The sequence below is a fragment of the Bufo gargarizans genome, chromosome 5, assembly GCF_014858855.1.
Source record: "Bufo gargarizans isolate SCDJY-AF-19 chromosome 5, ASM1485885v1, whole genome shotgun sequence".
Lineage (NCBI taxonomy): Eukaryota > Metazoa > Chordata > Amphibia > Anura > Bufonidae > Bufo > Bufo gargarizans.
In genome coordinates this window covers 281451141-281475838 of record NC_058084.1, presented here as the reverse complement: position 1 = coordinate 281475838, position 24698 = coordinate 281451141, and the positions used below count along the sequence as shown (strand labels likewise).

General features: G+C 43.4%; 1 protein-coding gene across 4 annotated transcripts in view; it reads right to left on the bottom strand.

The window, feature by feature from the left end:
* The window catches only part of LOC122939055 (dentin sialophosphoprotein-like), a 90180-nt gene that overhangs the window by 43887 nt on the left and 21595 nt on the right, over positions 1-24698 (bottom strand). For all 4 annotated transcript variants that reach the window (XM_044294999.1, XM_044295001.1, XM_044295002.1 and 1 more), the window contains 3 exons: positions 11217-11279; positions 6939-6969; positions 5738-5869 (listed from right to left, as the gene is read on the bottom strand). In XM_044294999.1, the coding sequence (XP_044150934.1) occupies positions 5738-5869; positions 6939-6969; positions 11217-11279 (226 nt within the window). The remainder of the gene's footprint in view (positions 1-5737; positions 5870-6938; positions 6970-11216; positions 11280-24698) is intronic.

The following is a 24698-nucleotide window of genomic DNA, read 5'->3' as shown; positions in this document are numbered from 1 at the left end:
AAGATAGAGTAGGTCTATACGCTGATGACATGGTGCTTTTCATGTCACAGACGGAGTCCACACTCCCTAGGGCGATTACTATAATAGAACTATTTAGCCAGTTTTCTGGACTAAGGATAACTGGTCCAAATCGACTCTGTGCCCACTATATCAGATGGATGATATCGTCGCCCGAGCGGAACTACCCATTGTAAACAGTTATAAATATCTAGGTATATACATAACAAAGGATGTCACGTCTTATCATACCCTAAATATTCAGCCACTTATAACATATTGTAAAGAAAAATGTAGGGTGTGGCAAGGATTACCTCTGTCAGTGTCAGGAAGAATAAATCTGATAAAATTGATCATACTACCGAAGTGTCTGTATATCCTACAGCACGCTCCTTACTTAGTTCCAAAGGCATTTTTTCAGAAACTTTCCTCCTTGCTTTCGCCTTTTATCTGGGGTGCAAACAGGCCCAAGTTGTCAATGGTGAACCTAACCCGCTTTAAAAAAGAAGGGGGTATGTCCTTGCCAGACATTCACCTTGTACTACCTTGCAGGGCAATTGAGTAATATAAAGTCATGGTTATATCCGGAAGGTTCTCTCTGTAGACAGGAAAAACAGCTCGCCGAATACCTAGGACTCACTATCCTATGGCCGGTTCTAGAGCAACCGAAGCTGTTCCTACGTAAGTTATTACCAATTCATAGAGTGGCAGTCCAGGTATGGACGGCCTGCAAATGGCTACATGATGTGGAGGCGGATCTATTGGAAACCGCGGTTTGGGATAACCCCATGTTCCCCGATCTGATGACACTGCAAGACAGAACATTCTGGAAGGAACATGGGGTTGTCACATTGGGAAACCTCTATAGTAATAATGTTTTCAATGATTTCGAATCCATGAGCCGTAAATATGAACTTCCGAGACAAACATTTTATAGATACCTACAATTGAGACACGCCCTACAAACACACTACCGAGACACCCCAGTCCTCTTGTCCTCTTTTCCAATGATTGGTGTTATACGCTCTCAAGGACCACGTGGCTTCATATCAGCACTATATACCCACCTCTTAGACGTCAAGCTGAAAGGTACCCCAATGTTAGCATTAGATAAATGGAAAGCTTTGATTCCCGACTTATCCAATGAAGATTTGGAGGACGTGCTGGAATCCCCCACACTAGTGTCACCAGCCATAAATAAATTTATTCAAGTATGTATAATACACCAAAGTTACCTAACTCCAGTCAGACTATTTAGGATAGGCAGGCGTACTCACTCCGAGTGTCACAGATGCACGTCAGAGGGAGCTGATTTCTGGCACCTTGTCTGGGCATGTCCAGTTATACAACCATTCTGGGGTGATGTAATAAATCTACTTTCAGATCTCCTAGACAGCAAAATTCCACTACATACGAAAACTTGTCTTTTTGGAATATTAGATGAAAAACTGCATATTCTCATCACACTAGGATATTTTTGAGGGAGACATTGTTTTTAGCGCGAAAGGCAATAGCCATGAGATGGATGGGTGATAGGGCACCTACCCTAGCGCAGTGGAAACAACTGGTTAACACTATCATACCATATAAGAACATAGTGTATAAGAACAGAGGCTGCTCGCCCAAATTTCAAAAAGTGTGGGGGACATGGTGAGCGTCTTCCAGGACTGCTTATTCTGTTCGAGGATTAACCGAAGCTTTAAACGCAGAACAAGTTGGATAGATGTAAACTTTGAAAGGTGGGAAACAGAGGGTACAGGTGAAAGAAGCAGATCACATGAGAGATGCAACCTCTAGAATGGTTTGTTCATTCATACAAATACCTCTTGTCTAGACAAGAAAACGCAAGCAAATGGATACAGCATAGGTGTTTACTGTTCTGTTTATTATGCAAAGTCATGTAACTTCTATGTAATTTTCGGAATTTGCTGATGTACATTATGTCATGGATTGTGTACAATGATTGTCATCATAATTGGCTGTGTGTTCAATAAAGCGAATTTAAAAAACAAGCCACAGACCAGAAGATATACACACTAGAGCGGCGGGGTGCAGGCAAGTATAGTGCTTTCTATAGCAGACACAGGCAGACGGTTCCTGTGAAAAGTTACGTATTCCAGGACAACCCCTTTAATGCCGTCTTCCTGCTCTGTCTAGAAGTTCTGAGATGACTGCAAGCATACCCAGTAGTGAACTTCCTTCTAGAAGAGGAACTTACTACCGAGTATGTGCAGCACAGTTTCAGGCATTGTAACTAAGGGCAGTATGGAGATACCTAGTATAAGGACAGGAGAGGCGAGAATTTTCTATCACCACTAGAACCCCGTTTATCACGCACTTTGATAAATAAGGACCTTAGCTTGGTGGAACATAAAATATATTTATGATTAACATTTGCAAACTTTTCTAACCTCCTATGAAAGTTAAAGGGGTTTTCTGGGATATTTTTATTGATGACCTACCCTCAGGATACAGTAGGTCAGCAATAACAGATCAGCAGGAGTCTAACATCTGGCACCCCTACGGATCAGCTGGTTGAAAAGAAGGCAGTGCCAGCACACGTTTACCTGCTTGTCATCAACATTGCAGCAGTTAGCAGGTGTAATTACAAGAAGCCGTACCATTCACCTCTAGAATAGGTCATCAATAAAAATATCCCGGAAAACCACTTTAATAAATTACACAATATTAATAATGAATAAAAACTTTTTAAGCTGGAGTTGGTACACTTCTAGTGACTAGCTGTGACTAAATCCACAGCCCTGATTTATCATTCATTTCTAGGACTATTGTTTCTTTAAGTAAACGGATATTTGTCCTTCTGCTATCTAAAGATAAAAAAAAAATATTTGTTCTTTTTCTGCTGATAAGATTACAAATATGTCCAAATGAAAGTATTGCAAGTATTTTTCGCTTGATAAGACGCACCCCAGATTTTAGAGGAGGAAAATGAGAGAGAGAAAAAATTCTCATCAGACCTCATATCAGATCCTCAGATCAGACCCCCATAAATATCAGGACATCACATCAGACCTCCCATATCAGCCCTCCATATCAGACCCCCCCAACAGACCTCAGAACAGCCCTTTTCTTTCAGACCCCCATCAGACCTCAGAGCAGCCCTTTTCATTAGACCTCCATTAGACCTCAGATCAGCCCTTTTCATTAGACCCCCATCAGATCAGCCCTTTTCTTTCAGACCCCCATCAGAGTAATATAAAAAACGTACTTAACTCTCCTACGCCACGGCTCCGCTCGAGTCCAGCGTCGCACTCGCCAGTCTTCTCCGGCCCGCACTTCACCGTCACCTGACTCCCTGCAGTCTCAGGTCATAGTGTGCGCACTACGTCCTGATGCAGTACGGGGGTCAGGACAGTGGAGCACGGGCCCTAGCAAGAAGACCAGGGAGGGCACTTGCAGTGCTTCTTCCCCACTCCTGACACCTAATGCATACTAGTCAGCGCTTCCATAATGGAAGCGCTCACTTGTATTCGATTTATAAGACACACAGCCATTTCCCCCTACTTTTGGGGGGAAAAAAGTGCGCCTTATAAAGCGAAAAATGCAAACCATTTAAAAACATTGTACCATTACAAAACCAAGTGTCTGATCGGCAGGGGTCCAACCGGCATAGCCTCCGGCAATCACAAGAACAGGGGTCCATGTCATTCCATTTGAATGGAGCAGCCTGCCGTTTCAGTCACCTCCACGGGAATTAAAGATAGCATACTTGGATCTCATGACTGTTCCATAGAGTTGAAAAGAGTAGCTGTGCTTATCTGCCACTCGATTCAAACAAAGGCACACAGGTGCAGTTCTCATGTTTGCCAGGGGCCACAACAGTGGGACACCTGACAATCACTTATCTCTGTGGATAGGGGATAAGTTCTTGCTATGGTACAACACTTTAAAACAACCTAGACTATTCAAGAGCCAGGGTTTAGTTGTGATTTGGTTTTCCCTACTAAATATATTCACCCAAAATCACATTGTAATGGGAAAAAAAGAAAAAGTCATGCAAGATACCCCTTGACACATTAAAGGCAGAATTAGGTTGCTTAGGGAAGTTAGTGGTATGGCAGAGAAGCAAAAAGCCAGTATTCTAAGCTGGAACCTTGTAAGATAAGCATAACCATACCTTCCTTGTAAAAACCTGGCCCCTGGCCAGAAAAACATTTTAAAGTGTGAGGTTAAACTACTTTGGTAAATAATAAATTAAACAGTATGAGTAATTGTGCAGTGTTCTGCTGCACTATCACTGTGCAATTACCCTTAACCTGCCAGGGTGTGTGCAACCCATAAATAATTATTGCCTGCAGAATAACAAAATGCCATGAACCAGAAATGGTGAAAAGGGGGTGTGGGGGGGGACGAGAAAAAGAAGATTAATCAAAGATATTTTGGGCGGGGACCCAAAATATATATGATATAGACCAAGGGCGCCAAAAGGGTGGAGCAGATGGACTACAACTAAAAAGAAAGAGAAAAGTAGCGAGGGAAAAGGCTGCTCAAATGGTCCAGGTGCAGGAAAAACCTTGAATGTGAATTGCAGTAGAAAGTATGAGGTATTAGGGTCCATTCACACGTCCGCAAAATGGATCCGTATCCGTTCCACAATTTTGCGGAACGGGTGCAGACCCATTCATTTTCAATGGGGCCAGAATGTGCTGTCCGCATCCACATTTACGGATCCGCACTTCCGCATCCGTTTCCGCAAAAAAAAAAAAAAGAACATGTCCTATTCTTGTCCGCAATTGCGGACAAGAACAGGCATATTCTATTAGTATCGGCAATGTGCGGTCCGCAAAATGCAGAACGCACATTGCCGCTTTTACTGTTTTGCGGATCCGTGTATCCGCAAAACAGGTCGCGGACGTGTGAATGGAGCCTTAATGTGGGAACCCATTAATCATGGTGCCCACATTTACCACAAGAAAAATAAATAATTGGACCACATCTAGGCTCCACTCCCGTAGGAAGAATGTACAAATAACATGAATTGGTATTGGAGAAATGGTAATGTAGATGTGATATAAGTAGCAACTGACTAAAGGTACAGATAACACCTATTAGGAGGAATGTATACGTCACCAATATTTTAAAACCAAATAAAAGCACCACCGGCACCCATGAATATAAAAAGGTCCCAGATGGGATAAAATACTGGTGACAAGTAAAGTCTTGTAAGAACAAAATATGTAATAAAATCCAATAAAATAAAATGAAAAGAAATACAACTCGCTTCACTGGGGTGGATGTCTGTAGGATGAAGCTCAAGACACCTGCAGACAGCCTGCCGATTAGATCCAAGTGTGACAGGAATAATGGCAGCAGACTAGGCAGCTTCTGATCCAATTCCTTTGTAAGTGTTTTAATGTAATTGTAGCACTCCTGAAGAAGGGAGTTTATATATCTATACCGCAGGTGGTTATACACATTAAAGGGGTTGCTCCTAATAGGTGTTATCTGTACCTTTGTTTTTTTTGTCACCTACCTTAGTCCTTTGCTACTTACATCACACCTACATTACCATTTCTCCAATGCCAATCCATATATTTTGTACATTCTTCCTACGGGAGTGGCGCCTAGATGTGGTCCAATTATTAATTTTTCTTGTGGTAAATGTGGGTTCCCACATTAATACTACATACGTTCTACCGCAATGAACCAGAAATCTTGGACAGACATTTAACAGAAGTATTGGTACTGAACTTCCCTGAATCCAGAACCACATGCTTACCTGAAGCAGATGCAGCAGTCTCCATGTCTGAAGAGTCACAAGAAGCAGGTGAAGCAGGGTTATCATTCGGGAAGTCTTCTTCAGTCTGATCTAATACAACCATATGCTCCAGAGGAAAAGTGTTCTCATCACCTTGAAGGACAAAAGTAAAAAATTTAAAACGGGTCACAATTGAACCTCAATCTGACATTGACTAGAAATAAGTAAGTGTGCCATGCTGCATTTTGCGGTCCATTCACACATCCGCAAATGTTTTGCGGTTTGCAAATTGAAGATCCACAAAACATGGACACCGGCCATGTGTGTTCCACATTTTACGGACTGCACATGGCTGGCACTTAATAGAAATGTTTTTTCTTGTCCGTGTCTGCGGACAAGAATAATACAAGTTCTATTTTTTGCGGAACAGAAGTGCGGATGTGGAACGGAAGTACAGATGTGGAACGGAAGTACAGATGTGGAACGGAAGTACAGATGTGGAACGGAAGTACAGATGTGGAACGGAAGTACAGATGTGGAACGGAAGTACAGATGTGGAACGGAAGTACAGATGTGGAACGGAAGTACAGATGTGGAACGGAAGTACAGATGTGGAACGGAAGTACAGATGTGGAACGGAAGTACAGATGTGGAACGGAAGTACAGATGTGGAACGGAAGTACAGATGTGGAACGGAAGTACAGATGTGGAACGGAAGTACAGATGTGGAACGGAAGTACAGATGTGGAACGGAAGTACAGATGTGGAACGGAAGTACAGATGTGGAACGGAAGTACAGATGTGGAACGGAAGTACAGATGTGGAACGGAAGTACAGATGCGGACAGCACACTGAAAATGAATGGCTCTGGATCCATTTTGCGGACATGTGAATGGACCCTTACAGTGGCGATATCAGCGATGGCATTTCCCTAGAAATGAAAGGCTGCACCCCCTATCGCTTTTTCTTACCACATCACCACCCTTTTCATCTAGGCACTGGTTTTGTTCCTTGCATCCAAAGCCTTACTGATCAATTAGTGATGGAATATCCTAACCATATGGCTATAACCACATTTAATGGATATGTAACGGTTTTAACTGTATGAATGCAAGTATATGAACTACTGTTATCAAAGCTGTCACACTAAAAACATATGGGTAGTCCAGCCTAGGGGGAAATAAGTTACACACTACAAGCTAAAAAGATTGTCGTTCATTACCTTTATGAGAAGGATCACAAATATTTCTCTGCTGTATAACAAAATAAAAAATAAATTACATTAACAAGGGATTTGCAAAAACTGACCATTTCCTTAATTTTTCACCATATAATAGAAATTAGGGAATATGTAATATATCCAGCATACATACAGTACAGACCAAAAGTTTGGACACACCTTCTCAAAGAGTTTTCTTTATTTTCATGACTATGAAAATTGTAGATTCACACTGAAGGCATCAAAAACTATGAATTAACACATGTGGAATTATATACTTATCAAAAAAGTATGAAACAACTGAAAATTTCATATTCTAGGTTCTTCAAAGTAGCCACCTTTTGCTTTGATTACTGCTTTGCACACTCTTGATGAGCTTTAAGAGGTAGTCACCTGAAATGGTCTTCCAACAGTCTTGAAGGAGTTCCGAGAGATGCTTAGCACTTGTTGGCCCTTTTGCCTTCACTCTGCGGTCCAGCTCACCCCAAACCATCTCGATTGGGTTCAGGTCCGGTGACTGTGGAGGCCAGGTCATCTGGCGCAGCACCCCATCACTCTCCTTCATGGTCAAATAGCCCTTACACAGCCTGGAGGTGTGTTTGGGGTCATTGTCCTGTTAAAAAATAAATGATGGTCCAACTAAACGCAAAACAGATGGAATAGCATGCCGCTGCAAGATGCTGTGGTAGCCATGCTGGTTCAGTATGCCTTCAATTTTGAATAAATCCCCAACAGTGTCACCAGCAAAGCACCATCACACCTCCTCCTCCATGCTTCACGGTGGGAAAACCAGGCATGTTGAGTCCATGCGTTCACCTTTTCTGCGTCGCACAAAGACACGGTGGTTGGAACCAAAGATCTCAAATTTGGACTCCTCAGACCAAAGCACAGATTTCCACTGGTCTAATGTCCATTCCTTGTGTTCTTTAGCCCAAACAAGTCTTCTCCTTGTTGCCTGTCCTTAGCAGTGGTTTCCTAGCAGATATTCTACCATGAAGGCCTTATTCACACAGTCTCCTCTTAACAGTTGTTCTAGAGATGTGTCTGCTGCTAGAACTCTGTGTGGCATTGACCTGGTCTCTAATCTGAGCTGCTGTTAACCTGCGATTTCTGAGGCTAGTGACTCGGATGAACTTATCCTCCGCAGCAGAGGTGACTCTTGGTCTTCCTTTCCTGGAGCGGTCCGAATGTCAGCCAGTTTCTTTGTAGCGCTTGATGGTTTTTGTGACTGCACTTGGGGACACTTTCAAAGTTTTCCCAATTTTTCGGACTGACTGACCTTCATTTCCTAAAGTAATGATGGCCACTCGTTTTTGTGTACTTGGCTGCTTTTTTCTTGCCATAATACAAATTCTAACAGTCTATTCAATAGGACCATCAGCTGTGTATCCACCTGACTTCTCCACAACGCAACTGATGGTCCCAACCCCATTTATAAGGCAAGAAATCCCACTTATTAAACCTGACAGGGCACACCTGTGAAATGAAAACCATTTCAGGTGACTACCTCTTGAAGCTCATCAAGAGAATGCCAAGAGTGTGCAAAGCAGTAATCAAAGCAAAAGGTGGCTACTTTGAAGAACCTAGAATATGACATTTTCAGTTGTTTCATACTTTCTTGTTATGTATATAATTCCACGTGTTAATTCATAGTTTTGATGCCTTCAGTGTGAATCTACAATTTTCATAGTCATGAGAATAAAGAAAACTCTTTGAATGAGAAGGTGTGTCCAAACTTTTGGTCTGTACTTGTAGATTAAACTTTAAAACGATCACATGGAAAAAGTCACAACACAAAATGAAAGGTCTTTATTCAAATGTGTATATGGGCAGTAGGGTCAAAACAAAACTTTATATGGAGTGATGCAACGCTTCCTATGGGATGTGTGGGACTTTGGGTAGCTAGTACCAGATTATCTACACTTAATAACCAAGCAGTGAGAGAGATGTGCTGCTGGTTGTTGTTTCAGACTTTGTGCGCCCCTCCACTTCCCCCTCATCACTCACTCTAAATTCACTGCTAGAGAGACAGGTTAGAAGCTTACTGAGAGATAAGGTTAAAGTTGCAGCCTGTAGAAGTTTATGGAGAAGGGAGAGGAGGCAAGACAAATACAGATAAGGCTACTTTCACACTTGCGCTTGATCGGATCCGTTCTGAACGGATCCGATCATATTAATGCAGACGGAGGCTCCATTCAGTACGGATCCGTCTGCATTAATAACTTAGAAAAATGTCTAAGTGCGAGAGTAGCCTGAGTGGATCCGTTCAGACTTTCAATGTAAAGTCAATGGGGGACGGATCCGCTTGAAGATTGAGCCATATGGTGTCATCTTCAAGCGGATCCGTTCCCATTGACTTACATTGTAAGTCTGGACGGATCCGCACGGCCAGGCGGACACCCAAACGCTGCAAGCAGCGTTCAGCTGTCCGCCTGGCCGTGCGGAGCGGAGGCTGAACGCCGCCAGACTGATGCAGTCTGAGCGGATCCGCATCCATTCAGACTGCATCAGGGCTGGACGGAAGCGTTCTGCTCCGCTCGTGAGCGCCTTCAAACGGAGCTCACGAGCGGACAGCAGAACGAGTGTGAAAGTAGCCTATAGCTTCTAGTTTAAGGGTGTGGCTGACCCAAGTGCTGAATTCACAGCAACATTGCTCACAACTGCTGCTTCCTCTGAAGGTGTCCTACAGAAAAAAAGGGGGGCAATATCTCCTCGAAGTGTGCAGTGTATGGCAGATATTATAGCAGCTAATATGCAATTGCTAGCTCAGGGAAAACTGACAAGTAGAGATAGAGCATGCTGGGAGGAAAATGGTGAAAAGGGCAGAACATAAAGCACATATAATGGTCAGATATATTGCCATTCTTCAAGTACACACGTTTCTTAAAAGCCATCTTACAGGGGTTGGTCCACAAAAAATATTATACAGTTTTCAAACCAGCAACTGGATCTTTTGTAATTGCATGTAATTAAAATGTTAGAATAGCCAATTCAATCAAATGTATCTGCATAGCGCCACCCGCTCTTAGTTTTTTTGCTTATTTCTTTGACCTGCTCATTCAGATAGCTGCACATGCTCAGTTTCATCCTTCAACTGCCTCCTGAGTTGTGATAGGGAGAGCATGGACACACCCCCTTAGCTGCAGCAGAAAAGACACTCCCCTTGATCTGTCAAGCTCGATAGAAATCTCCCCATGAATTGCTCTGCTAGATCTCTGGATCCATGTGAGGGCTGGTTTTAGCTTTGTTAGAAAGAAATTGTCATGTACTATATGTCGTCTAATTTTCATTTTTTACATTAGTAATGGGAGAACCCCTTTAATTACTAGAAATTGCCATAACTGTACTAACAGATGTGGGCAACTGCATTCAGTCCCTATCTTTTGTCTTCTGGTTCTCTATATAAAAAAGGTTTTATATCCTGTTGTGTGTGTTTCTATCCTGGAAAAGATGATGACTTATCCTCATGATTGGTCATCATTACCACATCAGCGGGGGTCACTGCGCTCACTGGAGCTCTGGTGAGCGATACAGGCTCCTGGCAGCTTTCCAAGCACAGCGCTGTACGTTGTAGAGTAGCAATGCTTGGTATTGCAGCTCAGCACCATTGAGTTGAATGGGGCTGAGCTGCAACTAGGCCATGTGACCAACGTACAATGATGTCAAAGGCCTAGGAAGAGGCTGCAATGCTCAAGGTCTCTTCTAACAGATAAATCGGTGGTGGTCACGGGTGTCACACCCCCACAGATCTGATACTGATGACCTATCCTGAGGATAAATCATAATATATATTTTCATAGATAACTCCTTGAAGCATAGGGGAAGCACATAGGGGTGTGACAATGAGTTCAAGCTAGATAGGAAGTGTATGATGAATACCAGATACAATGTAAACTATTGTTTACTCTGAATCTTCAAAACATAAGCTGCACAGTACTTGAGCTACCGATGGTTATAAATACTGATTTTTGGGAAGGAGACCTTTCTGACTATCAATCAGGCCCTATGTAAGCCACTTCCAACATCTGCTGCATATGTAGAACACTTACAGAACAAGCGTCAGCTGATAAATTACAACTCCATACAACTTGTCATGCAATGCAGATTTTAAATCCACAGCATTTCAATTTCTGCAGCGGTTTTCACTCTTTGCAATGTAGATTTCCACAATATAATCAACACCATCTGGTGTGGATTTAGTGCTGTGGGAAACCTTCTGCAGATCAAGCAGGCGGCTGCACCCTATATCACTACTTAGGGTGAAGTATTAAAGAAACTTACATGTTTTATTCCCTGTACGTGTTGTTCTAGCTGCTTCCTGGAGGTACATGCAATTCTGCAAACCTACAGAGAAGGAAGATTACATCACTACTTATGAAGAACATGGAATACAAGCCTGTCACAACAAGATAATACACAGATGTTGTTTCACATTTTTGGTTGCCTTCATATTCAGAACACAAATTTAATAGTAGTACAATACATGTGAATGTCAAGAACCATTAACATGCAGTTAACTTTCAGCTGCAGGGTTGAGGACATGCCTATGATTTTTAAGATCTTAAAGTATAAACTGTCAAATATATATTTTTTGGGGAGTATTGGATTGTGGTGATTAATATCTCCTTGGTGGCCCCATTTCAACTTTTCACTGTGTACTCAATTACCCCTTAATTCCACAGTTTTGTTTCCTGTACTGCCTACTTTTACCTCTGCTTAAAATCAGGTTGCTATGCAGGGTCCGTCTATGTGTTGAGTTGAAGGAGGGAAGGACAGCCAGGGACTGTAAGTAAATGATTAAAGCCCAGGTCCTCCCCAGCAGCTGATAACAGTGCCTGGGCTGTGTGCACTTCTCCCTGTCCCTGCGCTTGGCAGATGCTCCCTCACTCAGCAGAGCTGGAGAATGCAGAGTTGGAGCAGCGCACACCAGGGAAGGGAGATCTGCCATCTGCTCAGTGTATTAATGAAAGCAACATGTGGTAAGAGGAACCCTTTGTGCTGCAGGAGATTAACCCTTTAGGGGGAGGGCTGTGGTTACTGACTTTTGGGGGGCTATTGTTACTGGCTAGTGAGGGCAGGCGGGATTAGCCTCAGGGTGAGGGCAGTGGCGGCCATCTTAACTGAATAGTGAGATTGCAGTTTTATGCAGACTGGTTGCTAAGTACTGAATTTTATTAAATATGGGGCAGGTCAGTCTAATAGTAACTGATTCTGGAATATCATGTTATTAGTAACTACATATATGAAAATTGAAATTAGGGTCTAAGTGTGACAGTTATCCTTTAAGCATGCCTATTATGATACGGATTTGCTGTAGGGAAAAAAAAATAATAATAAAATCGTCATATTGCACATTTTGCCACATATTTGGCAGGCAATTTGCAGCAGAACAAACCAGTGATATCTGAATGTACTCTTGTAGGCTCTGTCCACATTCACAATTATTTTTATTGCTCCAATGCATCTAAAAATAAAAGATTTACTTGTACTCTTAAAGTGGCTCTGTCACTCGGATCAACCCTATATAACTATCGATATAGCCTGGTAGGGTAGCTGACGCTGATTAAAACAATACCTATCTTGTCTATAGGTAGTAGGGTTGTTGAGAAATTTGAACTTTTATGAGTATGCTTATGCGGTTTGAGCACTGCTCCAGCAGCGCCCCTCATAGACACAAACAATAGTAAAGTGCCAATCAAGACTACACGTAAAAGTAGCTTAAATTTGTATTTCAGATGAATTGGTACAAATTTGGCTGCACAGGTGTCTAGCCTTTAGGGATCAATTTACTAAGTGTTACCACCTCCGGACCGCCTAACGCAGGATTGCGGTCCGGAGGCGGTCGATTCATTTTCTCCTAGACGCATCCGTGCGTCATCTCGCAAGACGCGAGATGACGCGCATAGCCGGCCCGCGCATTGCGGGCCGGCAAAAGTCACAGCAGAAGTTAGTCACCAGCCTGCCAGCCAATGATCATCGCTGGCAGGCTGGTGATTAAAAAAAAAAAAAAAAAAGTCACAAGCCTCTTAACACATTATATTTATAAATATAATGTGTTAAATGGCTTCTGTGCTCCTCTGCTGGTCCTTTTCGTCGGTTGGTCCCAGCAGAGGAGCACAGATAAACTGTAAGTGCACAAACACCACACACTTGGCCCCAGATCACCCCCCCCCCCCAAATCACCTCAATTAACCCCTTGATCACCCCTGTCAATCACTAGTGAAAGGGAAAAAAAGTGATCAGTGTAAACTGTCACTTATTTTTTTTCACTAGTATTGACGGTTAGGTTTTAGGACAGTTTAGGCCCCTTTGTTAGGTAGTTAGCGTCGGTTAGCGTCCAGCCCACCGCAGTCACTGACGCTAATCAGCATTGGTACTTTTATAGTATCTGTAAGTGATCAGAACTGATCACAGTCAGATCTATAATAGTGTTAGTCTCACCTTAGCTCGCCCTCTACCCAAAACGCCATGTTTGCCCGATCAGGCCTGATCGGTCGCCCACACATGCGTTCACCCACGCCCGCCCCGCCGCAGTGACAAAATTTGTATTATTTTTTTTTAATCACTGTACAATCGTGCTGCGGCGATAAAAAAAATCTGTTTTGATATTTTTTTTTTTATCAAATCGCAGCATCTTCAGGTACTTCGCTAGTAAGACAGGCTTGCTTTTTTTCTTGGGTAGTCTCATGGAATACCCCCTAAATTTAGTTGACCAAATGGTAAGTAAGGAGTATTCTTCTGAAGAGGCCTACAGGCTTCTGACCCAGTCGGATGAGGAATAGGAACCCTCATCTGACGAATCCAGCGGGTCAGAATACGAACCTGTAGAAAGCAGTGGCAGTCTGACCCGAAGTTCGGACAATGAGGTTGAGGTCCCCGATACCACCAGGCGTACCCGGCCCCGTGTTGCGAGACCACAGGTTGCACAGGATCCGCTTCAAGGGCAGCAGAGTGGGGCTGGCGCTGTCTGATTACGTGGTGAGGCATACACCAGCAGCGCAGCCCATCCTGGACCTAGTACCAGCACTGCCGTACAACATGGTGAAGTGGCGAGTACCAGTTGAAGCTGGTACGGTGGCACGTGCAGTAGTTTCCCCTTTCACCGCCCAGTCTGGAGTTCAGGTTGAGACAGCTCAGATCGGATCGGTACTTTTTTTTAGCCGTTCTTGACTGCGGAGCTCTTGGACTTAGTTGTAGCAGAAACAAAATTGGTATGCCACTCAATTTATAGCAGCCAACCCGGGAAGCTTTTATGCCCAGTCTTTCCGGTGGAAACCCGTCCAAGTTTCCGAATTTAAAACTTTTCTGAGCCTTCTCCTCAACATGGGCCTGACAAAAAAGCATGAATTGCGGTCATATTGGTCCACGAACCCAATTCATCACATGCCCATGTTCTCTGCTCCATGTCCAGGACACGATTAAAGACCATTCTGCGTTTCCTGCACTTCAGTGACAACAGCACCTCTCGTCCCAGAGGCCACCCAGCTTTTGATCGGCTCCACAAAATTTAGCCCCTCATAGACCACTTTAACACCAAATTTGCAGATTTGTATACCCCTGAGCAAAACATCTGCATAGACGAGTCCCTAATACATTTTACAGGGCGCCTTGGCTTCAAACAATACATCCCAAGCAAGCGAGCCCGGTATGGGTCAAATTGTATATTGCTCTGTGAAAGGGCCACAGGCTATATGCACAAATTTCGTGTCTATGAGGGAAAAGATCAGACCCTGGAGCTGGTCGGTTGCCCCGACTACCTGGGGAGCAGTGGGAAGACAGTCTGGGACTTGGTGTCACCCCTATTTGGCAAGGGGCACCATCTTTATGTGGACAATTTTTATACAAGTGTGGCCCTCTTCAGGCATTTGTTTTTAGAACAGATTGGCTCCTGTGGCACTGCGCGACCTAGTCACCGGGGCTTCCCCTAACGGATCGTTACCACCTGTCTTGCAAGGGGGAGAGGGCTGCCTTGTGTAACGAAGAACTGCTCACGGTGAAATGGAGAGACAAGCGGCACGTTTACATGCTCTCCTCCATTCACGCAGGCACGAGAATACAAATTGAACGAGCAACCAGTGTCATTGAAAAGCCCCTCTCGGTCCAGGACTGTAATTTGCTCATGGGAGGGGTGGACTTCAATGACCAGATGTTGGCTCCTTATTTAGTGTCCCGCCGCACCAGATGCTGGTATAAGAAGGTGTCTGCATATTTAATTCAATTGGCTATGTACAATAGTTTTGTTCTCTACAGTAAGGCTGGGAGAACAGGATCCTTCCTCAAATTTCAGGAAGAGATCATCGAGAACCTCCTGTACTCAGGAGGTTCCGTGGCCCCAACCACCAGTGTAGTGAGCCGTCTACACGAGCGACATTTCCCCAATGTCATTGCTGGTACCTCAACCCAAGCGCCACCCCGAAAAAGATGTCATGTCTGTTGCAGGAGTGGAATAAGGCGTGACACCCGCTATTTCTGTCCTGACTGCCCTGACCACCCTGCCCTATGCTTAGGGGAGTGTTTCCGGAAGTACCACACACACACGTACACTATTAGCATAGGGATTGTGTCACACAGGACAGGCGCACAGGGCTCTTAGGGCCCTTTCACCCAGAGCTGCTGCAAACCTCTCCTTTCACCTGGGACAAAGTGCATAATGTACTTCGCCACATCTCTGGGCGATTTGCGCTTTGCACATTGTCCCATGAATAAGGAGAGGTTTGTCCTATAAAAAAGGTAAAAAAAGCAAAGCAAAAAAAAAACTCACCGGTAAGCAAAAAAGTTAATGTTCTGTTCAAATCTTATATAAAGTTAATGTTAATAAATTTATTGCGGCCTGTTTTTTTTACCTTCTAGGTGGACCAACCGATGAACCAGCTGCAGCACTGATGTGCATTCTGACAGAAGCATTGCGCTGCTGTCAGATTACACAAAAGTCGGTGTATGCGGCGCTGCAAGACAAGATTTCTCCTCTGCAGTAAAAAAGATAAGTTTGCCGAGGCTTATGAGCTGAGGGGCGGTGTTCATATGCTCTGGCAAACTTTTTTTTATATACAAATCCCGGCAAGGATTTATTCATCCACATCGATTGATGTGAATGGAGAAAATCAGGTTTGCCAGGGCAAACGAGCCGAGTGGGTTTGGATGTTGGGCTTACTTGTGCCAAAAAAAAATCTATGAACTCGCCATGCCCCACATGGAATACCTTGGTTGTCTTCTTTCCATAATGGGGTCACGTGGGGTATTTATACTGCCCTGGCATTTTAGGGGCCCTAAAGCGTGAGAGGAAGTCTGGAATCCAAATGTCTAAAAATGCCTTCCTAAAAGGAATTTGGGCCCCTTTGCGCACCTAGGCTGCAAAAAAGTGTCACACGTGATATCGCCGTACTCAGGAGAAGTTTGGCAATGTGTTTTGGGGTGTCTTTTTACATATACACATGCTGGGTGAGAGAAATCTCTCTCTAAAAGTCAACTTTTCCCTTTTTTTTTTTTTTTATACAAAGGGAAAAGTTGTCTTTTAGAGAGATATTTCTCTCACCCAGCATGGGTATATGTAAAAATATACCCCAAAACACATTGCCCTTCTTCTTCAGAGTACGGCGATACCACATGTGTGACACTTTTTTGCAGCCTTGGTGGGCAAAGGGGCCCAAATTCTAAAGAGCACCTTTAGGATTTCACAGGGCATTTTTTACACATTTGGATTTCAAACTGCTTCTCACGCATTAGGGCCCCTAAAATGCCAGGGCAGTATAAATACCCCACAAGTGACTCCATTTTGGAAAGAAGACACCCCAAGGTATTTCGTGATGGGCATAGTGAGTTCATGGAAGTTTTTATTTTTTGCCACAAGTTAGTGGAATATGAGACTTTGTAAGAGGAAAATAAAAAATCATAATTTTCCGCTAACCTGTGACAAAAAATAAAAACTTCTATGAACTCACTATGCCCATCAGCGAATACCTTAGGGTGTCTACTTTCCGAAATGGGGTCTTTTGTGGCGTGTTTCTACTGTCTGGGCATTGTAGAACCTCTGGAAACTTGACAAGTGCTCAGAAAGTCAGAGCTGCTTCAAAATGTGGAAATTCAAATTTTTGTACCATAGTTTGTAAACGCTATAAACATTTGCGCAAACCAATAAATATACACTTTTTTTTATCAAAGACATGTAGAACAATAAATTTAGAGAAAAATTTATATAGAAATGTAGTTTTATTAGAAAAATTTTACAACAGAAAGTGGAAAAAAAAATTTAATAACAAAAAAAGTTAAAATGTCAGCAGCAATGAAATACCACCAAATGAAAGCTCTATTAGTGAGAAGAAAAGGAGGTAAAATTCATTTGGGTTGCAAGTTGTGTGACCGAGCAATAAACCGTGAAAGTCGTGTAGTGCAGAATTGTAAAAAGTGGTCTGGTCATTAAGGGGGTTTAAGCTAGGGGAGCTGAGGTGGTTAAAGGATACGGAGGCTATACCGGGATAACGGAGCAGCGCCCAGGTATAACAGTAAGTGCAGGGAGATCCCTAGGCGCCGCTCTCCATGTCTGTATAGTTAGCTTAGATGTTTTATTCTAGTGAAAGGTCCTCTTTAACCCTCAGGGTGCACTCAGTCTTTAATTTGAGAACTAAGCAGCCACAAAAATTTAGCTTGACCAACCACACTACTGAGGGTTAAATGCACTTGGTGACGGGCGCAGCTTGCCCCTGATGTAGTATATGGCCAAAAAATGAACAGACTATTGCTGGTTAAATGCACTTGGTGTGACAGCTTCACCCTGATGTAGGCTTTAGCCAAAAAACAACCACACCATTGAGGGTTAAATGCACTTGGTCGCAGCTTGTGCGGGCGCACCACAAGACACAAAATGGCCGCCGATCACCCCAGAAAAAAGTGACTGACAAATGGGCTGGGCAGCCTAAAAACAGTGAGCAATTGAATTTTAGCAGCTCAATGATGCACAGCTGCAGATCGATCGATTAATCAAGTCCTTTGGAGGAGTTAATCTGCCTAATCTCGCCCTACTGTCGCAGCCGCAACCTCTCCCTACGCTAATCAGAGCAGAGTGACGGGCGGCGCTATGTGACTCCAGCTTAAATAGAGGCTGGGTCACATGGTGCTCTGGCCAATCACAGCCATGCCAATAGTAGGCATGGCTGTGACGGCCTCTTGGGGCAAGTAGTATGACGCTTGTTGATTGGCTGCTTTGCAGCCTTTCAAAAAGCGCCAAGAAAGCGTCACAAAAGCGACGAACACCGAACCCGAACTTTTACGAAAATGTCCGGGTTCGGGTCCGTGTCACGGACACCCCAAAATTCGGTACGAACCCGAACTATACAGTTCGAGTTCGCTCATCCCTATTTATCACCTATCACCCTGGTGACATCAACTCATAACAGTTACCTTTTTCTAAGATATGCAGCATCTCTAATCATCCTCCACACCCAGACAATGTGGCATCACTGGTATGCTGACGTTGTTAGTTAGCATTGCAGGATGTATATTCATGTATACTGATATGCTGTACTGCATGTGACTTGTATGTCATGCACATGTTTGCATAGCTGATCAACATAGTAAGCACATTCTCCTTTTTGTTCCTCATTTTAACCCTATCCTTGCAATAAAAGTTGAAATGGAAGTTACTCCAGAGTAATATATCCCACTCACACATAAGGACAGGAGAAAGAATCAACATCAGAAACAATTATGAGTGTTGTATTACAGGGAGAATCACCAAGTGTAAGGATACATTCACATGACAGTGAAAAAACATCCGTACAAAAATGCCAAAACCGTCCATTTTTAATAGACTTTTTCACTGATGCCTTTCTGAGAAATGGTTGTTAAAAACAGTCCCCCTTCAATTGCAAGGGGCCTGTCAGTCACTGAAAATGGATGAAATAGAGCATATTCAATTTTTTTACATCCGTCATTCACTGGCCATTTGGCACTAGTGCTGCCAAAACCTTTGTGTATATCATAAAAAATAAACTGCCATATGAATAACCCCGTAGACTACCATGGTTCTTAAAACACTGCCGTCACATGTCCATTTTTCACTGTTGTGTGAATGGAGCCTAATGTGAAATGGTACATATTTATCGCTTAGGCAAGTCATGTAAAGTAGTAGTCCACAACGACAAAGTCGCACAGAGGATGTGAGATGGCGATCATGCACGGCGCAGCACACACTATGCTCTCATCTGCAGTGGCACAACAGGAAGGAGGGAGAGTGTTCCTTCCCACTGTGATGCCAGCCAGAAACGGACACCAATAAAACGGCTGATGTCCAGAACGGAGGTTGGACTGTAAGGATTTCAGCCACTGCCCCACCAATGAAAATAAAAATGAGGGACCAGGGAGGAAGGAGAAGAACCTGGGATCTCATTTTCTCTTCCTTCCATGTGCACGGCCTGGAGAGTGTCACAGAGTAGTCAGACATCCAGTCCAGTGACCATCAGTCCCTTCTCTAAATTACACCTGCCGTCAGTCAGTTTTCTGCAGCCAACTCATGGACAGTTACTATGCCAAGCACCCCTGAGCTGAGAAGAGGCTGAACAGCCTGAACTTCAGACTGATACATATTGCCGCAAACCAGCAGAATATTTTTGCTGCTGCTGATGTATTTAGCCAAGAGAACAGTAGCCAGGCTGGACACACTTGCATCCAATTCTCTCACGAGAGCAGGACCGCACTAGGAAAATACACTCAATTACATAAAAAATAAAATTGGAAGGAAGCTTTAGTACCATGTTGGTCTGCTTCTAGCCTGGATACAAGATGAGATATGGTTAGGCATGAAAGCACACAGGTTTTGTATGGTATCCTGCGGCACATTTGCCCACAGATATTGCAACTTGGCCTGTAGATGCTGCACAATTGTAGGCTGCCAAAGCTTGCATGCCATCTGGTCCCATAAATGCTCAATTTGCCATAAATCTGGCGACCAGACAAGCCAAGGAAGTGTTGCAATCAGGTGGAGATATTCCTGGGAAACCCTTGTGTGTGGGTGAGAATTACCCTGCTGAAATGTTAACCACCTCAGCTCCCCTAGCTTAAACCCCCTTAATGACCAGTCCACTTTTTACAATTCTGCACTACACTACTTTCACGGTTTATTGCTCGGTCATACAACTTACCACCCAAATTAATTTTACCTCCTTTTCTTCTCACTAATAGAGCTTTCATTTGGTAGTATTTCATTGCTGCTGACATTTTAACTTTCTTTTTTGTTATTAAATCGAAATTAACAGAAATTTTTGCAAAAAAAAAATACACATTTTTCACTTTCTGTTGTAAAATTTTTCAAATAAAACTACATTTCTATATATATTTTTCTCTAAATTTATTGTTCTACATGTCTTTGATAAAAAAAAAAATGCAATAAGTGTATATTTATTGGTTTGGGTAAAAGTTTTAGCGTTTACAAACTATACATGAACTCACCATACCACTCACGGAATACCTTGGGGTGTCTTCTTTCCAAAATGGGGTCACATGTGGGGTATTTATACTGTCCTGGCATTTTAAGGGCCCTTAAGCGTGAGGTAGTTTGGAATCCAAATGCGCAAAAAATGCCCTGTGAAATCCTCAAGATACTAATTGGAATTTGGGCCCTTTTGTGCACCAAGGCTGCAACAAAGTGTCACATGTGGTATCGCCGTACTCAGGAGAAGTAGGGCAATGTGTTTTGGGGTGTATTTTTACATATACCCATGCTGAGTGAGAGAAATATATCTGTCAAATAACAACTTTGTATAAAAAATAAAAAAAATAAAAAAAGGGAAAAGATGTCGTTTAGAGAGATATTTCTCTCATCCATCATGGGTATATGTAAAAAGACACCCCAAAACACATTGCCCTACTTCTCCTGAGTACAGCGATACCACATGTGTGACACTTTTTTTGCAGCCCAGGTGCGCACAGGGGCCCAAATTCCAATGAGTACCTTTTAGGAGGGCATTTTTAGAAATTTGGATTCCAGACTTCTCACGCTTTAGGGCCCCTAAAATGCCAGGGCAGTATAAATACCCCAAATGTGACCCCATTTTGGAAAGAAGACACCCCAAGGTATTCCGTGAGGGGCATGGCGAGTTCATAGAAGATTATTATTATTTTTTTGGTTTTGGCACAAGTTAGCGGAAATCGTTTTTTTTCTTCTTTTTTTCCCTTCTCACAAAGTCTCCCTTTCCGCTAACTTGGGACAAAAAGTTCAATCTTTCATGGACTCAATATGCCCCTCAGCGAATACCTTGGGGTGTCTTCTTTCCAAAATGGGGTCATTTGTGGGGTGTTTGTACTGCCCTGGCATTTAAGGGTCTCCACCATCATTACATGTATGGCCAGCATTAGGAGTTTCTGCTATTCTCCTTATATGGAGCATACGGGTAATGAGATTTTTTTTTTCCGTTCAGCCTCTGGGTTGAAAGAAAAAATGAACGGCACAGATTTCTTCAGTCGCATCAATCAATGTGGATGAAAAAAAATCTCTGCCTAAAAAAATGAGCAAAAAAAAAAAAAGGGGGGGGAAAGGCGTCCCCCAGGACATAGGAGCTCCGCCCAACATCCAAACCCACTCAGCCCGTATGCCCTGGCAAACCCGATTTCTCCATTCACATCAATTGATGTGGCTGAATAAATCATTGCCGGAATTTTTTATATACAAAGTGTTTGCCAAAGCATATGAACAAACGCCCCTCAGCTCATAAGCCTCAGCAAACGTATCTTTTTTACTGCAGAGGAGAAATCTTGGCTTGCAGCGCCGCAAACACCGACTTTTGTGTAATCTGACTCTGACAGCAGCGCAATGCTTCTGTCATAATGCACATCAGTGCTGCAGCTGGTCGATCGGTTGGTCCACCTAGAAGGTAAAAAAAATCATTTAAAAAAAGGCTGTAACGCAATAAATTTATTAACATTAACTATATATAACATTTGAAACAGAACATTAACTTTTATAAACTTTATTGAACTTTTGGAATATTAACTTCTTTGCTTACCTGTGATTTTTTTTTTAAAACCTTTATAGGACAAACTTCTCCTTCCCCATGGGACAATGTGCAAAGCGCAAATCGCCCAGAGATGTGGCAAAGTACATTATGCACTTTGTCCCAGGTGAAAGGAGAGGTTTGCAGCAACTCTGTGTGAAGGGGCCCTAAGAACCCCGTGTGCCTGTCCTGTGTAACGCAATCCCTAAACTAAGTGTACCTGTGTGTGGTACTTCTGGAAATACTCCCCTAAGCATAGGGCAGGGTGGTCAGGGCAGTCAGGACAGAAATAGTGGGTGTCACGCCTTATTCCACTCCTGCTACAGACACAACATCTTTTTCGGGGTGGCGCTTGGGTTGAGGTACCAGCAATTACATTGGGGAAATGTCACTCATGTAGACGGCTCACTACACTGGTGGTTGGGGCCACAGAGCCTCCTGAAATTTGAGGAAGGATCCTGTTCTCCCAGCCTTACTGTAGAGAACAAAACTATTGTACATCGCCAATTGAATTAGGTATACAGACACCTTCTTATACCAGCGTCTGGTCCTGCGGGAAAGTAAATAAGGAGCCAACATCTGATCATTGAAGTCCACCCCTCCCATGAGCAAAATTATAGCTATGGACACAGGAGCTTTTCAATGACATGGTTGCTCATTCAATTTGTATTGTCGTGTCTGTGTGAATGGAGAGCATGTAAACGTCACGCTTGTCTCTCCATTTCACTGCAAGCAGTTCTTCGTTACACAACGCAGCCCTCTCCCCCTTGCAGGACGGGTGGTAATGAGCCATTGGGGGAAGCCCCGGTGACTAGGTCGCGCGGTGCCATAGCAGCCAATCTGTTCTAGAAACAAATGCTTGAAGAGTGTAAAAATTGTCCACATAAAGATGGTACCCCTTGCCAAATAAGGGTGACACCAAGTCCCAGACTGTCTTCCCACTGCTCCCCAGGTAGTCCGGGCAACCGACCGGCTCCAGGGTCTGATCTTTACCCTGATAGACTCAAAATTTCTGTGTATAGCCTATGGCCCTTTCACAGAGCTTATACAATTTGACCCCATACCGGGCGCCCTAGCTTGTGATGTATTGTTTGAAGCCAAGGCGCCCGGTAAAATGTATTAGGGACTCATCTATGCAGATGTTTTGCTCAGGGGTATACAAATCTGCAAATTTGGTGTTAAAGTGGTGTATGAGGGGCCGAATTTTGTGGAGCCAGTCAAAAGCTGGGTGGCCTCTGGGACGAGAGGTGCTGTTGTCACTAAAGTGCAGGAAACGCAGGATGGTCTCAAATCGTGTCCTGGACATGGCAGCAGAGAACATGGGCATGTGATGAATTGGGTTTGTGGATCAATATGACCGCAATTCATGCTTTTTTGTCAGGTCCATGTTGAGGAGAAGGCCCAGAAAAGTTTTAAATTCTGAAACTTGGACGGGTTTCCACAGGAAAGACTGGGCAAAAAAGCTTCCCGGGTTGGCGGCTATAAATTGAGTGGCATACTGGTTTGTTTCTGCCACGACTAAGTCCAAGAGCTTCGCAGTCAAGAACAGCTAAAAAAACAAACAAAAAAAAAAAAAAAAAAGTGAAGTTGGGGGCTGCCAATCAGGGTTTGCCAGCACCTCAGGGACTCTCCGGGCCTGTCTGTGCGGTGGCTGCGACAAGGGAACTAATGCACGTGCCACCATACCAGCTTCAACTACCCTTCTGGTGCTCGCCACATCACCATGTTCTACGGCAGTGCTGGTACTAGGTCCAGGATGGGCTGCGCTGCTGGTGTATGCCTCACCACGTAATCCGACAGCGCCAGCCCCACTCTGCTGCCCTTGAAGCGGATCCTGCGCAACCCGTGGTCTAGCAACACAGGGCCGGGTACGCCTGGTGGTATCCTGGACTGCCATCTCTATATCCACCTAGCAGCAATACCAGCAGCTCTCATCTGGCTTAAAAACTTTTTGGGCGATTGTGCCACTTACATCTGATATCCCCTGATGATCCTGTCACCAAACCAGTGACAGTGAGAAACGCGTCGGGATTCTACTATATTGTTTTGGGAGATTATCCTCAGGGCTACCACTCAGGATTTAGCCGTCGATAAGTGGGGTCGCCTCATTAGGGGGTGATACCTCTGCATTTAGGCAGAGGGTCTCTCCGCTTTTAGGCAGGGACTCACAAGTAGTTTAGGGTCAGACCTCCCTACATTTTCTTATTTTTGTTCCGTTTTTCTCCAATCTAACATATTGGCAAAACCGATAGTGGAGAAACCGCACCTACACCTGAATATCAAGGGTATTCGGATCCGGAACTCAACATCCAGTCATCCTCTGAAAACCTGGTCTGGGACCCACTGTGAATCACCGTCGGTAACCGTGAGTGGTAACAATCTTTTTATCTAGTGTGATACACATTGGAAATACAAAAGAACCCTGTGAACTCTCTATGCTAGATATGAAACTGCAGCCAGTATAAAATATACTGCAGTCATTATCTAAATCTATCTATCTATATATATATATATATATATATATATATATATATATATATATATATATATATATATATAAAAATATTGTTATTTGGGATTTATCTTATAAAGTATCCATTAAAAGTTAATTTTTAAAGTAGGTTCAATTTTTCAGCGAAATATTTGCAATATACCTACCCAAATTATGTATTGAAAAATTCTGTGAAAAAAGTGGCATCAGGGACCTCAACCTCATCGTCCGAACTTTGGGTCAGATTGCCACTGCTTTCTACAGGTTCGTATTCTGACCCGCTGGATTCGT